The 16338-nt window shown below is 34.5% G+C and overlaps 1 protein-coding gene across 1 annotated transcript in view; it reads right to left on the bottom strand.

The window, feature by feature from the left end:
* Positions 1 to 2799: 2799 nt before the first annotated feature.
* LOC107548658 (SH3 domain-binding protein 2) overlaps positions 2800 to 16338 on the bottom strand; it is a 15518-nt gene continuing 1979 nt past the window's right edge. The window contains exons 2-13 of the mRNA XM_016229432.1: positions 13468 to 13607; positions 11860 to 11962; positions 10528 to 10645; positions 10371 to 10438; positions 9982 to 10064; positions 7902 to 7958; positions 6136 to 6664; positions 4743 to 4854; positions 4207 to 4262; positions 3757 to 3835; positions 3457 to 3516; positions 2800 to 3203 (exon numbers count right to left, since the gene is read on the bottom strand). Coding sequence (XP_016084918.1) covers positions 3048 to 3203; positions 3457 to 3516; positions 3757 to 3835; positions 4207 to 4262; positions 4743 to 4854; positions 6136 to 6664; positions 7902 to 7958; positions 9982 to 10064; positions 10371 to 10438; positions 10528 to 10645; positions 11860 to 11962; positions 13468 to 13607 — 1561 coding nt within the window. The 3' untranslated portion in view covers positions 2800 to 3047. The remainder of the gene's footprint in view (positions 3204 to 3456; positions 3517 to 3756; positions 3836 to 4206; positions 4263 to 4742; positions 4855 to 6135; positions 6665 to 7901; positions 7959 to 9981; positions 10065 to 10370; positions 10439 to 10527; positions 10646 to 11859; positions 11963 to 13467; positions 13608 to 16338) is intronic.

Here is a 16338-nt window from a genome sequence, read left to right as displayed (position 1 = left end):
TTCCTGATCCTGGGAGAGTAGACTACAATGCCGGCTGTTCTGACTCACAGACTATAAGTACGTTTTTATATTTAAAGGATTTGCCACTGACGATTCAAACGCGAGTTTTGAGCAGTGTAGAGTAAATAAAAAAAGTAATGTGTTACTTTATTAGTTACTTGAAAAAAGTAATCTGATTACGTAACTTGCATTACTTGTAATGCGTTACCCCCAACACTGGTCATTTCTCCGATCACAAATGCAGACATGGTTTTATGTTTATGCGGCACGATGAAACGCAACGCGTAAAAAGACAGTATAAGTCATTATAATCCGTAATTATGTCCCCACTGGATGCAACATGTTTTTGTCTCGTCGCTCCGGCTGGACAGGGCATCATCACAGTATGGTGAGGGGCGTAACATTTCCGTCACACGCTTGAGGTATTCAGCCAATCACAACGCACTGGATAGCTGGCCAATCACAGCACACCTCGCTTTTCAGAAAGATGAGCTTTGTAAAAATTTATGCGTTTCAGAAAGGTACAGTATGTGGAATATAATGTGTTTTTGAACCTTAGACCGCATAAACACATTTCATTACACCAAATACACAAAATAATGTTCTTTTTAGCAGCATCATATGACCCCTTTAACTGTTTAAGAAGGTCACTGATTATAGAAAATAAAGCACAAAACAGAAAAAAAAATCACTTGCATTTTTGAATAATGACATGGGAGATGTGACTAAAAACGTTGGCTCACACAGAAAACTACAGTATAAGACAGGTTCTCTCTAAAGTTGGGCCTTGGTTTTTACTTCATAATCTGCCACGTTTAAGCATAGCTGATGTTTGAAGTTCCAATGTTATTCTGACATTTCACATAACACAGGAACATTCCCTCAATTTTGATATATGGCAGTTATTTATTTACTTGCTTGCTAAAAAGTACATTTTCTTTGAACATCTCTGTTACTGCCCTGTAAAAATATACAAAAGTTTGAGGTCAGTAAGATTTAAAAGAGAGAGCGAGAGATCGTGTAATCAATAAAAAAGTAACTGTAGCCTGATTACAAGTATTTTAAAATGTAATTACAAGTATTTAATTTTTATAATCTGATTACATAATCCAGATGTAATCAGTTGGGTAGTATTACCCGGTAACTACCCAGCTATGTATATATATATATATGTGTGTGTGTGTGTGTGTGTGTGTGTGTGTGAATAATCTCATAAAATACCATACATTTTCCAATATTGAAGTAATGATTCATTTAATGCACTCTTTTTGAAAATACATTTTTTGTCTTTAATCTTTAATTTTCAAATCAATCCGCTGGGTTCATTCTGAATTCTTTAAAGTACTTATAAAATCTAAAATATTCTGCTTCATTTGACTCTGCTGGATATGGTCACTTTGATCAGAATAAAGACATGAGGGACAGTGTATCAAACATCTGAGGAGAAGAGTAGTGATCGAAGATCATGGTGGTTTTCTTTCTGAAAACAGGATTACATGAACAGGAGGGCTTCTGTTCCCAGATCAGAACGCACACTGGACTCTTTCATGCATATTGATCCCTTATTCAGAGCAAATCAATGTTCCCCGCAGAAGCCAGACAGAAGCACTTTATTTACCCTGTTCATTAATCATCAATCCTGACATCTTGGAGTCTTCTCTTCTCATTTGTTCTGGCTACATCTTCACCTCCTCACGTCTGATTAACGCTTTGAGAAATATATTTTCTTTATCTGATGTGGTGATAACTATGATTAGTGGTGCTTGCTAAGGAAATATCAACTGTTTGTAGTGAAAACTGAGGTGAGATTAACCACTTTTGACCAATTTTGTTATCTGAATTAGTCAATTCATCCTAAAATACTTTCTTTAAATAATAAATGAAAAAAATCTTGCCTTATAAAACACTGTTAGCTTTAATGCGAATACATTACCAAAAGCCAAAAGTTTGGAATTATTACGATTTTTAAATGTTTTTTGAAGTCTCTTCTGCTCAGCAAGTCAGCATTAATTTTGTAAAAAAAATACAGAAAAATTGTAATATTGTGAATTGTTAATAAAATTTAAAGGAAATGTTTTCTATGTGAATATACAGTATGTTAAATGTAATTTATTCATGTGATGCGCAGCTGTATTTCCAGCATCATTCCTCCAGTCTTCAGTGTCACATGATCTTCAGAAATCATTCTGATATGCTGATCTGCTGCTCGAGAAACATTTCTGATTATCATCAATGCTGAAAACAATTGTGCTGCTTCATATTTTTGTGCAAACCGTAATACCTTTTTCCCAGTATTCTTTGATGAATAAAAAGTTTAAAATTGATAAAAAATGTATTAAACAGCATTTATTTGAAATTGAAACACTGTGTAACATTATAAACATCTTTAATGTCAATTTTGATCAATTTAATGCATCATTGCTGAATAAAATGATTAATTTCTTTCTTATTCTTCTTCTTTTTTTTTTTTTTTAAATGTTACTTACCACAAACCTTTGAATAGTAGTGTGGCATGGTCTCTACAAAAATATTTTTATTATATATATATATATATATATATATATATTAAACAGCAAATATCCATCCCAACTTTTGACTGGTAGTGTGTTATATTACTTTTTTGGCATCCCATTTAGGCTCTTTACAGGAAGTCCTGCTATTACAGCTCAGTTTCCATTTGCTTAAGAAAACATATCACGCTAATGTTTAATCATGCTCCATTATAATCATTTATTTAACAGCCTCAATTTAATGTGCTCACGCTGTTGCATATGAAATCTGTCTCAATCATGTCTGCGGAGGAACACACACCTTTGTGAATCGCCAGAGACATAAACTTAGAGAAGTAGCGCCGGCTGGAATGTTCTGAACACTGGACATAAATGAACACAGTTCACTGGCACTAATTTATTATCCATTGGTATTCACAGTATATCAGACTAGTGACCAGTCGACTGGGCTCTCAGCTGTGATGGGTGACGTTCACCAGCAGATAGTGCTGTCAGCAGTGGTCTGGTCCAGGACCGGCACGGGACAGGGGGCCGATGTCACCTGGGTGAGACGTAGCCGAAAGGTATATGCAAACAGAGGGAATAGTTGGGCATTGAGTTGCTACTGCTGGGCAGTGGGTTGATGTGATAGTGTTCAATCAGGACAGATAAACTGGGGAAGGTCAGATCTGCCTCCAGATACACCCGCTGGTCCTGTACATGTAAAAACAAGAGGGCAAAAGAGAATGAGTTTGATCTGTACTGACAAACGAAGGTGCTACTGTAGCATTTCCTCAACATTCGGTAGCAGTGCCGGACAAGTATTTACAATACTATCAGTTTGAGGTTTGTTCAAATCCGTGAGTAATAGCAAATCTTGCCTTTGTAAAAGCCTCTAATGATGTTAATATTACTAAGAGCATACAGTACATGAACTGTCGATTTAGTGTCCATGTAAAATACTGACCTCATCAAAGAGCCTATAATTTCTGGCTTTGTTTAAACCCGTGTCCCAAACAACCAGCACCTGTGTCAAATAGAGAAACAAAAAAATTTAACACATGTAAACACATATAAACACACAGATACATTTGAAAAATATCTTTTGTAATTATATATAAATATATAATTATTTTTAAATATTTTTTATTATTATTATTACATATTTTGTTTATCATAAATATATTTTGGAATTAAATTCTCTCTCTCTATATATGTATATATGTGTATTTATTAACCCTGAAAATGCATATCGAGTTGTCTGTACCTTTGATGTTTTTCCTGTTCCTGATTTGCGGATGCAGTACAGACCGTTCGGTGGGCAGGTGTATGTATCCTTAAATAATCTGTAATCAGTAAGTGAAGACACAATTAACAATGCAATCGAACACAGAATGATGAACTAGATCAGTGGTTCTGCTGGATCCCCACCACAAGTAAATCTGCCCCCTCAAGCAAAAACAGTGCAACTACAACTCCATTCCACTAGAGAGCAGAAATACAAAGAAAGATACAACTATCATGCTCATATACTGTATATGACTTCAAATATTGTTTTGGACAAAGAAACAAACAAACACCGTTCTAAAGGATTCAGGTTCTTTATTGTGTGTATCCCAATGTGTATGTTTCACAAAGGACGCATCGAACCATTAATTGCTTGGAGTAGCCAAACTTCACAAAATGAATGTAATAAACTCAAATATTTTTTATTTACCTTTCAACATTACTGGTTTCCATTGTGTCCACGAAGACAGAGGGAGGCAAATTCACCTGATCAGAAAAAAAAAACATGTGACAAAAGGCATTATTAGTGTTATGACAAAACCAGGTCAAAGGTTAGGTGACCCTATGTTTAAAAAAGAACGTATCTTGGTAAATGTTCCAACAGCAAAACAAAATAGATAGATTGAGAAATGATGCCAAATCCTCCACAATCTATTTCGATTCAGCAAGACATTGAGGAAGCGACTCGTGGTTTCTGCTTCGATAGACGGAGGAAAGTTTATAAAGATGTTTAACATCACTCCTTAAAACGCTCAAACTTAAACTTAGATGTACACAGCACTTCCTGAAACGTCTAGGCTTTTCAGCTACAGCTGGAGCACCAACACGTTTTTTCTTTTTAAGTAAAAATATGTCTTTATTAAAAATAAAGAAAAACAATATCAGTGTGTTAAATGGCCGTTTTCCTGAAGTAACTTGAGTTGAGCTCAAGCGACGTCAGTAATATTACAGACGAGGCGAACTTACATTTTCATAGTCCTCATCATCTGAGTCGTCTTCAATTTTGCCTGGCACTCGTTTTTTTAAAGGGTTTTCTTCAATAGAAGAACGAAAACTCTGTCCATCCGGTGATGCTCTTCTGAGAAAAAGGCACAGACAATTTGTATAAATAATCCCCTGGAGTCTAACCAACATCCAAACAAGCTAAATGTTAAAATTCGATTTCTTTAATTCAAAACTTTAATTATTATTTCTCAAAAAAAAAAAAAAAAAATATATATATATAAATTATATTGTAAACAACAACAACAAATAAATAAATAATTAAACTAACTATAATATATATAAATGAATGACTGAATAAATTAATTAATTAATAATTTTAATTTAAAAAATCTGAGTCATGTGGTATTACTAACATGCAGATACATGCAGGAAAAAACATAAAGGAAATTGATATGATATGATGATAAAGAGGACCTCTCATGACATTAATATGACAAGGCAAGGTTAGCTCAGGTTTTAAATTTGAAAAAACGTTCTACAGGTGCTTCTCAATAAATTAGTGTGTCGTGGAAAAGTTCATTTATTTCAGTAATTCAACTCAAATTGTGAAACTCGTGTATTAAATAAATTCAATGCACACAGACTGAAGTAGTTTAAGTCTTTGGTTCTTTTAATTGTGGTGATTTTGGCTCACATTTAACAAAAACCCACCAATTCCTTGACTACTTCAGTCTGTGTGCACTGAATTTATTTAATACACGAGTTTCACAATTTGAGTTGAATTACTGAAATAAATGAACTTTTCCACGACATTCTAATTTATTGAGATGCACCTGTATTTATGCATTCACTTAATTGTAAAAATACTTTTTTTTACAACAGAATATCATATAAAATATTCATTCAATATTAAGCTAATTAAATCACATATATTCAAAGGTGTAAAGAAATGTTTAATTCTAATTCTTATTTGGTTACACCACATGACATTTTCAGAGTTATTACATTTCTTGAAAACAAATAACGTTTTTCAAAACCCTATGAAATCAACATGAACACAAAGACGTTGATTTTTAAAAAACATATTTGTAATGCTTTATGCAAACACAAACACTGTATATTATAAGACTCTTTAAGCATTTGTAATATAAGAAGTTTTATTCTAAACTTCGACACTGCTGCTTTGGTCCTCCCACATGTGTGGTTTAACTCTCTCACATATGTGTGTAAAAAGTCATTCTAGTTAAAGAATGCAGTTGTTATTCTTTTTTTATAACAGGACTGAGCATGAACGTATTTAACCCTTTAAACAGCAGCCCTAAATACATTTATAGCCATAAAAGTCTCTGCGGTGCAACTCAACACAACACCAAACCAGACACAGATCTCAGTGAGGAGAATGAAAGACACTTACTGGAAGGAGGGTCTGTTGGGTTTCGGTTTGGATGGTAATGGAGGCTTGGGTATCTGGCCGAGCAATCTGTTGCTGACAGAGCCGGACAGGTGAGGCGAGACGGGCCGGGGTCCAGCTGTGGGCTTCACCCCCAGGTGCTGGCTAGAAATGGATGGTTTCGACGAGTTCAGAATCACTTTCTGCAAGTTCTCAACGATGGGCAAAGTAGCCGCCATATTCCCAATCAGAGAGGCATTCGGCTTCCTTTTGCAAACAGGCATTGTGGAAAACGGGCCTGACATGGACTTCATGCTGTTTGGAGGGGGTAAAGGAGGCATGGGGCCACCAGGGCCTCTGTTTGACAGGTGTACGTCTGGTTTCTCTAGGTGCGGGGCGTACGGCAGCGGCGGAGGAGGACCTTTGCTTGTACAGGACGGTTTTTTGAATGGAGGGGGGAGCGGAGGCAGCGGTCCCTTCGTGAGACGGCTTTCTCTCGGTTGAACAGGAACAGGGGGTGGAGGATACGGTGGAGGAGGAACCGTGGGTCGACCTGGAAAAACACATCAAACAGTCATTCCACCGTGTGGTTATAAGTGCTAAATATTCTCAGCGAATCTGAATACAACTACAAAGGTGCCTCGAATCACTAATTTCCGCCCATTCACTCGTAGAAAATATATAGGTGCAAAACTATCACTGGCTTCAAAACGATCACCCTTTCAAAAGGTATGTTCCCTTGAGGTGCTACCTTTTAGGGGTAAATAAAGGTACAAATATTTGGGATGTAACGATTAACCGCGAGCCGGTTGAAAATCGATTCAAATATGTGACGATTCAAATCGGTTGAGATGCTAAACAAATCGCGATTCAGTTAGGTGTAGGAGTTTATATGAATGTATGTCTGAGGGGAACTTACTGTCTTTAGAATAGTTTAGATGGTATTTTTTATTTTCATCTTGCCTCTGTATAATGCATATTAAAGTTTATAAGTGCAGCGCTGCTTTGTTTACAGCGGAAACGCTTTAAGCGCCACCTGCTGGCAGAGAGTGCATCTGCGTCTCGTTCAGCTCGTCTGCTGTTTCGGTTTCATGCAGATATGTTTTATGTATAGTTTCACAAAACTGAAGTCAAACCATTCTGTTTTTGCTTCAAATTTCGAAATTATACAATCTAATTTAGATTAAAAACTGCTCGTGTTGCATGTATGCAGCATCTTTGTTTGGATTATGATTAAAATGCAGTGGTTGCCTCTAATTTTAAAAGGAAAGAGCACCGACAAAGCCTTAGTTTGTTTATATGACGAGATTTGTTTTATTTGTGTTACTTATTTATTTGATTTGGGGATTGTTTTAAAATTTCAATGTAGTTTTGTTATTTACATTTACATTATATTTACATTTTGTTATTTAGGAGACGCTTTTATCCAAAACAACTTAAAAATGAGGAGAATAGAAGCAATCAAAACCAACAAAAGAGCAATAATATGCAAGTGCTATATTAATATATTATTATAGTGTTAGATTTCAATTTCACAAGGAAACGTGCAGCATTTTGTCCAAGCAATCATAAAAGGACACGTTTAATTTATAATTTGTCTTAAATCTCATTTTGTAAAAAAATAATAATTGTGAATCGAATCGTGAAATCAAAATCGTGAATCGAACCGAATCGTGAGTTGAGTGAAACATCCCTAACAAATATGTCAACTTTTGTACCTTTTAGCTCTGTGACAGCTTCGTCCGTTTTTTTTCTGAGAGTGAAGGAATGACAGAAAATCAAGCATCTACCTGCTGACACTGGCGATCCATCGTCTCCATCGCTGTCTTCATCATATATCATATAATCTAAATGAAAATACACAAGTTAAGTCACGCACAATGCACATAAATTAAGCACAATTTTTAATTGCATTTATTTTTTTGCAATTGATTTATTTACAGAGTAAAAGTATTTAGTAAAATAAATATAAACCGTTTTTTTTTTTGGAATGATATAATAATTGATATAATAATAATATTTTGGTAACACTGCAATAATGAACTAGCTAACATTTCATTATAGGATATGCATTAGCTAACATGGACTAACACTGAGCAATACTCTTTACAGCATTTCATTTCCTTTATTAATGTAAGTGAATTAAATTACAGTTGCATCAACAACTTTTTACAGCAATTATTAATCTAACTGGTAGTACTTTGCAATAAGGTCCCATTTGTTAACATTAGATAACTATATTAGTTAAAGATGAGCATTTAGTATTAGCATTGTTAATTTTACTAATACATTATTAAAATCAAACGTTGTATCTGTTAATATTATTTAATGAACTGGCTAACATGAACTAACAATAAACAGTTGTATTATTAACTAACATCAACATTAACTACTGTGATACATTGTTTGTTCATGCTAGTTCACAGTATTAAATGTATTAGTAAATGTTTACCTTAACATTAAGATTAATAAATGTAAGTTCATGTTAACTCATTTATTTAGATAATATTAAGAAACAAGACTTTATTGTAAAGTGTTACTAATAGTTTAAACAGTTTTAGACATATACTTTGTTACATGAAAGGAAACTATTAAATATGAAATTTGTAAAAATGTTTACCTGCTTCAGGATCTTCTTCAACAGGACTGATGTCCAGCGGCTCCTCTAACTGCCCATATATACTCTCCGAATCTAAATCATCACTATTTAAACAAGAAATTTGAGAGAAAGGTGACTCAGAAGACGCAGTTAAAAATGCCAGTGAAGAATTGCATTAACAAGCAGTGAAGAGGAAGAGGTTAAGAAAGAGGAAGAGGTTACAGCTGTAAAAGAAATTCCTAAGAAATCAAAGATAAGATGTGAAGGTAAAAACCCTATTGTGTAAGAATAATATAAATACAGTTCATGCATCATTAGTGGTTTTAAAAGCACAAATGAAAATATGTGTTATAAGTACAACATGCACTTATCAGTGACGTTGATTTAATGTGAGCAGACAGTAGGTTTTACCTTGGAAGAGGCAGATCTCTTTTATCATTATAATAGCCGATTTCTTTTCTTAAGTTCCGCATCCATTTCTATAAGAGATAAAAAAAAAAAACATCAATCCTTAAAAACAGTTCGTAGTTGTGCGATGCTATTTGACATGCCTACAGCGTGATCTCACCTTTCTCTCATCCTCACTCGCTGCTGAGAAATACCACGTTCGGTGTCTCTTACTGAAGTGGACGATCTTAAAAGGAAAAACGTTGCTGGATGTTGTTTCCTCTGCTGCGCGTAAGACTCTGCCAAGCAATAAAAGCAATGGTCATTAAAATATATATTCATTTAAATGCACACTGCTACTCAAAAGTTAGGGGTCTTTATATTTATATATATATACATATATTTAAATGCACACGATTTATTTATTTATTTATTTTGAAGAAATGAATACTTCTATTCAGTAAAGGATACATTAAATTGATCAAAAGTGACAGTAAAGAAAAATGTATAACAGTTTCCACAAAAATATGAAGCACCACAACTGTTCTCAACATTGATAATAATAATAATTATAATAAAAAATGTTTCTTGAGCATCAAATCTGAAAGATCATGTGACACTGAAGACTGGAGGAATGATGCTGAAAATTCCGCTTTGATCACAGGAATAAATTATATTTTAAAATATATTGAAGTAGAAAACAGTTGTTTGAAATTGTAATAATATGTATTAATAAATGTAAGTTCATGTTAACTCATTTATTTAGATAATATTAAGAAACAAGACTTTATTGTAAAGTGTTACTAATAGTTTAAACAGTTTTAGACATATACTTTGTTACATGAAAGGAAACTATTAAATATGAAATTTGTAAAAATGTTTACCTGCTTCAGGATCTTCTTCAACAGGACTGATGTCCAGCGGCTCCTCTAACTGCCCATATATACTCTCCGAATCTAAATCATCACTATTTAAACAAGAAATTTGAGAGAAAGGTGACTCAGAAGACGCAGTTAAAATGCCAGTGAAGAATTGCATTAACAAGCAGTGAAGAGGAAGAGGTTAAGAAAGAGGAAGAGGTTACAGCTGTAAAAGAAATTCCTAAGAAATCGAAGATAAGATGTGAAGGTAAAAACCCTATTGTGTAAGAATAATATAAATACAGTTCATGCATCATTAGTGGTTTTAAAAGCACAAATGAAAATATGTGTTATAAGTACAACATGCACTTATCAGTGACGTTGATTTAATGTGAGCAGACAGTAGGTTTTACCTTGGAAGAGGCAGATCTCTTTTATCATTATAATAGCCGATTTCTTTTCTTAAGTTCCGCATCCATTTCTATAAGAGATAAAAAAAAAAAACATCAATCCTTAAAAACAGTTCGTAGTTGTGCGATGCTATTTGACATGCCTACAGCGTGATCTCACCTTTCTCTCATCCTCACTCGCTGCTGAGAAATACCACGTTCGGTGTCTCTTACTGAAGTGGACGATCTTAAAAGGAAAAACGTTGCTGGATGTTGTTTCCTCTGCTGCGCGTAAGACTCTGCCAAGCAATAAAAGCAATGGTCATTAAAATATATATTCATTTAAATGCACACTGCTACTCAAAAGTTAGGGGTCTTTATATTTATATATATATATACATATATTTAAATGCACACGATTTATTTATTTATTTATTTTGAAGAAATTAATACTTCTATTCAGTAAAGGATACATTAAATTGATCAAAAGTGACAGTAAAGAAAAATGTATAACAGTTTCCACAAAAATATGAAGCACCACAACTGTTCTCAACATTGATAATAATAATTATTATAATAAAAAATGTTTCTTGAGCATCAAATCTGAAAGATCATGTGACACTGAAGACTGGAGGAATGATGCTGAAAATTCCGCTTTGATCACAGGAATAAATTATATTTTAAAATATATTGAAGTAGAAAACAGTTGTTTGAAATTGTAATAATATGTTATGATATTGCTGTTTTACTGTATTTTTATCAAATAAATGCAGCCTTAATGAACATAAGAGACATCTATCAAAAACATAAAAAAATGTACCATCCCCAAACTTCATGTGATACTTAAAGATGCTTTCCATCACTACAGTTTTCCTTTGTTATTAATAATTTATATCTATGGTTAATGATTTGAACAAATCCTACCGTAAACAGTTTTTTAAATGGACTTTAAGCAATAGTTTTCCTGAGTGTCAAACACATGGCTAAAGTGTCCGTGTCTGTGAGAACTCCCTGTGCTCTGCTGTATTAATTCAGAGGGCTATTTTTACCCAACCGCAGCAGGAAAAAGTCATGCACGATAATTACACATTCCCCATATGGTGCGGTGAACCTGCTGAGGAAGACCTACGGCAGGAATCTAAACACTTTCCATCACTTTAACTTCATGGAAAGTATGACATTAGACCGAACATACGACAGACACGCAGTCGTTGCATTTGCATGTACAGGAAACACATATGAAGGCCAGTTCGGTGCAGAATCGAAACTCTTGCACTTAAAAAAGGCCGCATGAAGAACACACAGCTGTGGACAGGATGTGGCCTGCGAATGTGCCGAGATGGCCACTGGTAACTTAACAGACAGATTGCAAAATTGAGTACGGAGAAGTGGGCCACTGAAACTTTCTCTGCCTGGCTTATCACAGATGCATCAGAGCGTCATATGAACAAATGCAGTGTTATAAAGATAACCAGTGAAAGTAAGCAATGGAAATAAGCAGCTAATAACCAACCTGTTGTAGCCATTGAGTGAAAACGCTCCTTGAGGTGCGGCAGAAGTACTGCTCTTGAAATAGTAGATGCAGCCTTTGTGGATTATGATGAAGCGAAGAGGCCCTGCGAAATCGGCAGAAACTCAATATATGTCTTTCCAAGCCACATTAAAAAGCACAATAATTTCAGCACATAAGCAAGGGTTTATAATTGTTCAGTGTCCCGTTCTTAAAAAGGAATATTCTGTAGCACCTCACTGTAAGGTTCAATTTGTTAATATTTGTTAATGCATTAAGCATTATGAACAATGAACAGCATTTATTGATCTAAATGTAATATTAATGTATACAACCTGAAATGTTTTAGTATATGTAAAAAAGGACAGAAATTTACAACACTTTGGTTCCATTTGTTTCCATTAGTTAAAATGCACTATCTATTGATCATAGTTGATGTTAATTTCAACATTTACTAATACTGTATTAAAATCAAAAGCTGTATTTTAATATAATTTAATGGACCTGAGCCAAAATGAACTAACAGTTGTATTTTTATTAACTCACCTTAATAGAGATTAATAAAGACTGTAACAAATGTATTGTTCGTTGTTAGTTAATGTATTAACCAATGGCAACTAATGGAACATTATTATAAAGTGTTACCAAAGTGGTATTTTCCATTGATCATTTATGACACCTAATGCATATCTAATGTTAACAAACTGAACCTTACAGTAAATTGCACAGAATATTCCACACAACACGAAACAGCATTTCCGGAGTAACCTTAACCAGCAGTAAATTACTGGTAATATTTTTTTAGAAATATTGCATTACATAAAACATTAGCCTACAGTTATGCTTAACAACTATTTAGCTACTGGTTAACAATGATTTATAAAGCTGTATAAACTGTCCTGTGAGTTAGAACTACTTTTCTACATGGATGAACTTCTGGTTATGCATTACTGTCATAATTTCTGAGGGTATTATTTCAGGGCATTATTTATTCACCATCATGTCATTACAAACCTGCATGCATTTATGTTTTGCACTGAAAACAAACAAGAATTATGCACAGAATGTCTCCGTTTTAGGAACTGTTTGCACTCACAATGAAAGCCAGTTGGGTCCAAACAACACTGGACCCCATTTACTTTCATTGTATGTGCCAAAAACATTTTTACAAAATATCTTCTTTTATGTTCTACAGAAGAAAGTCATACTGGTTTGGAACAACAGGGTTAATGACAATTTTCATTTTTTGGGGGGTGAAGTATCCCTTTAAATCATAGACAGTAATCTTTCTTTTTCTTTAGCTAATGTTAACGTACAGTGGGTATAAAAAAGAATCACCAGCCTTTAAAATACATTAAACACCTTCATATTTTGTTGATATATATGTGTAAATACCTTCACATTTTGTTGCTTTGCAGCTTTCACTTGGATGTTATAAGTTACACTGAGTAAATACAGCTGGATAAAGCAAAAACTGTGTCCGTCTTCATTTCAGGCCGCAAAGCAACAATATGTGATTATTTAAAGGGGGGGGATTCTTTTCTATACCCACTGTATATTTGATGTTTTGTCTGTTGTCTGATAGATTCCAGTGAGCCGTGCAAAACTCACATTTCATCAGGCTGAACTGGCTGCCCCCTTTCTTGTGCAGATATCCAGATGTGGTGACCCCTCCCGGCATGGTGAGCAGATTCTGAGCTCCGATAGCCCTCATGGGAATGGGCCAGGAGACCGGCGTAGCAGCCATATTTCTGTAAGCAACAAGATATGCATGTTTTCGATTGGCATTATTAGTCAACCTCATACTCGACGATTCCCTTGCTTGGGGGAAGGTGCTGAGGTGTCTTACTTCATGATCATCATGCTACAGGGCGTGAAAACATTTATATGAGCGCCCAGAACTACGGAGTAGCCACCAGTCTACAGCCAAATCACAGCTGTGCTAATATTCAGTCTACATTACAATATTATTTGTATAAAACTCTCTTAAAAATGAAGGTTCTAAAAGGGGTTTTTCACAGCAATGCTACAAAAGAACCATTTTTGATTTACCAAAGAACGTGTTCAGTTACTGTGAAGAATTTTTTAAATTCTAAAGAACCTTTGTCCACTATAAAGAATCTTTGGATCAACGGAAACATCCCATGGATGTTAAAGGCTCTTGGTTTGAGGACATGCTCGTCTCACCACAGAATTCACAGCTATCTCCAAACCTCCAGCAAAAACCTTGAATCTGACCAGCCCATAGAAAGGACAAGAAACCCTACATTTCCTTTGGAAAGCTCGAGCCCCTCCTGGGCTGTGTGTGGAGCACACAGTGGAATTAGCTATTGCTTATCCGTAATACTGGACGTCTGAGTGCCAGTCAGCAGATACAGACGGGAACGGAGGAAAGTCCATCAAACACTGGGTGGAGTGAGGAGATTAGAATCCCATGGGACAATCATGACCAAAATGAGAAATGTAATGGTAGCGTAGTGCATCTCATCATGACATTATAATATCCGACCACAGAATTATGGTCCAGGAGCGTGCTTGTGGCAAAGGGAAGCTATTTTTAGGAGTTAAGTAGAAGTTTAGTGTGGCACTGTCAGCAAAATACTCTTGACCATCTTACAGACTTCACTTCAAGGAAATTAAAAGACCAGCAACCACATTTGAATTCCATTGCAGCTTGTTTCTGGCAGCGGCATGCCTTCCTATAGAAGTTCTTCTTTCTCTTGAGGATTTGATGTTGATGTAATGAGGTTAATAAGAGTCTGCCGAGGAGCTCTGCCCGCAGACTGTCTGTTCATCTCTGTTGCTCAATGTTTCTGAACATGATTGACATCAGGTGTCATTTAACACAAGTTAGAGGCAAGTGTGTTTTGTTGACACTTGGGCAAATTAATACAATTATGTTTCTTTTCTTTTTTAAGAAGTATTTCTAAGCCAGCACAACTATTACTATTTGAATAAAGTCTTGAACCAAAGTATTAAAAAAGTAATTTGCCCTACAAAAAAAAATAAAACATTTTCAACAAAAGTTTAAATTTAATGCTTCTAAAAATCTGTCATGCACAACATATCTTCCTTGCACAACTTAATTATTATTTTCAAAAACATTTTTTTTTTATTCTTATTTTTTTAAACAAATCGTGAATTAACTAAATGAATACATAATTATTATTGACCATGATACATAGTATATGTATGTTTAATATATATATATATATATATATTTCTCCCAATATATAATTTTCTGTTTTATTTTTCACCACATGAGTTTGATTAGGCAAGCAATCATTTTTCGAATATTTATATGATTTTAGAGCTTAGAACAAAAGAAAGAAAGAACGAATGAAAGAAAGAAATAATAAAATGTTATGCCAGATTACTTTAAATGTAATGCCTCTAAAAATGTCATGTGGTGTACACAACATACATAAAAAAATTTTTTACACTTCTCTACACATTTTAATCATTATTTTCAAAAGGGTGTTTTATTTTTAACAATTATCACAAATTATATTTGTGTCATCAAGTTTTTCAAATACTTTTTTAATTCTTAACATTTTATGCCATTTTGTACATGTTCCAAACAATATCAAAGTAAATTTTAAATTAATATTAAAACATATAAAATGAGTTTGTATCCAAACTTCTCATCAAATTAACCACTGCTTTATATCTACCAGTGGCGGCTCGCGGGTTTTAAAGTAGAGGAGGCACACTAATTGTATTGGTCTGGGATCCCTGCTGATTATTATTATTATTATTTGCTTAACCACTTTAAAATGGCTTTTTGGTTGCTTTTAGTCAGAAAATGACATACTATACATACAGCAAGATATAATTTCCTGAAAAGATATTATATATAATAATATAATTTCCCTTACATGGCCTATCACTTGAAGCAAACATCCATCCCTTCTTAAAAGTCTGTGTTAAAAGAGAGCCACCTGTTGTGCCATTTAATTAAGCCGACTGCTGTAGCCTATATCCAGCTTAGTTTTCCCTTTTTTAAATTTGTATATTTGTAAATTTGTATATATACTGTTTGAATGACAGCTTGGTAAATCTGATGGCAATCAAATATTCAATATCACTACTCATCATAAGTACTTGGTACATTATCAGCGCAGCGGGAGACGTTCAAACTAATATCAGGTAATTTACGTCTCTGTGATGATTGGTTGATATCAGAAGGGAGGCTAGCCTCCTCTACGAGGTTTCTTTTCTCAACACTCCTCAGCGCTGAAAGTGAACACTCGATGCTGATTGGCTCTTTTTTTTTTTACCAACGAAGGCACGAGCATAGACATAATAAATGTATTATGTCTATGGGCACGAGAGCTCAGCTCTCCCCCGGCCTCCCCCTCCCCTTCTCTATCATTAGCGGTTGTAATTACATCAGCAGATTCGGCACATTCGCGATAGAAAAGCGGTGCTTTCACGTTATGGTATTACAACTGTGAAATTACAAACAAAAAATACACATTC

This window comes from Sinocyclocheilus grahami, unplaced genomic scaffold (genome assembly GCF_001515645.1).
Source record: "Sinocyclocheilus grahami isolate Dianchi unplaced genomic scaffold, SAMN03320097.WGS_v1.1 scaffold352.1, whole genome shotgun sequence".
NCBI classification, from domain to species: domain Eukaryota; kingdom Metazoa; phylum Chordata; class Actinopteri; order Cypriniformes; family Cyprinidae; genus Sinocyclocheilus; species Sinocyclocheilus grahami.
The sequence above is the reverse complement of the archived record's forward strand: the minus strand, read 5'-3'. Positions and strand labels throughout refer to the sequence as shown.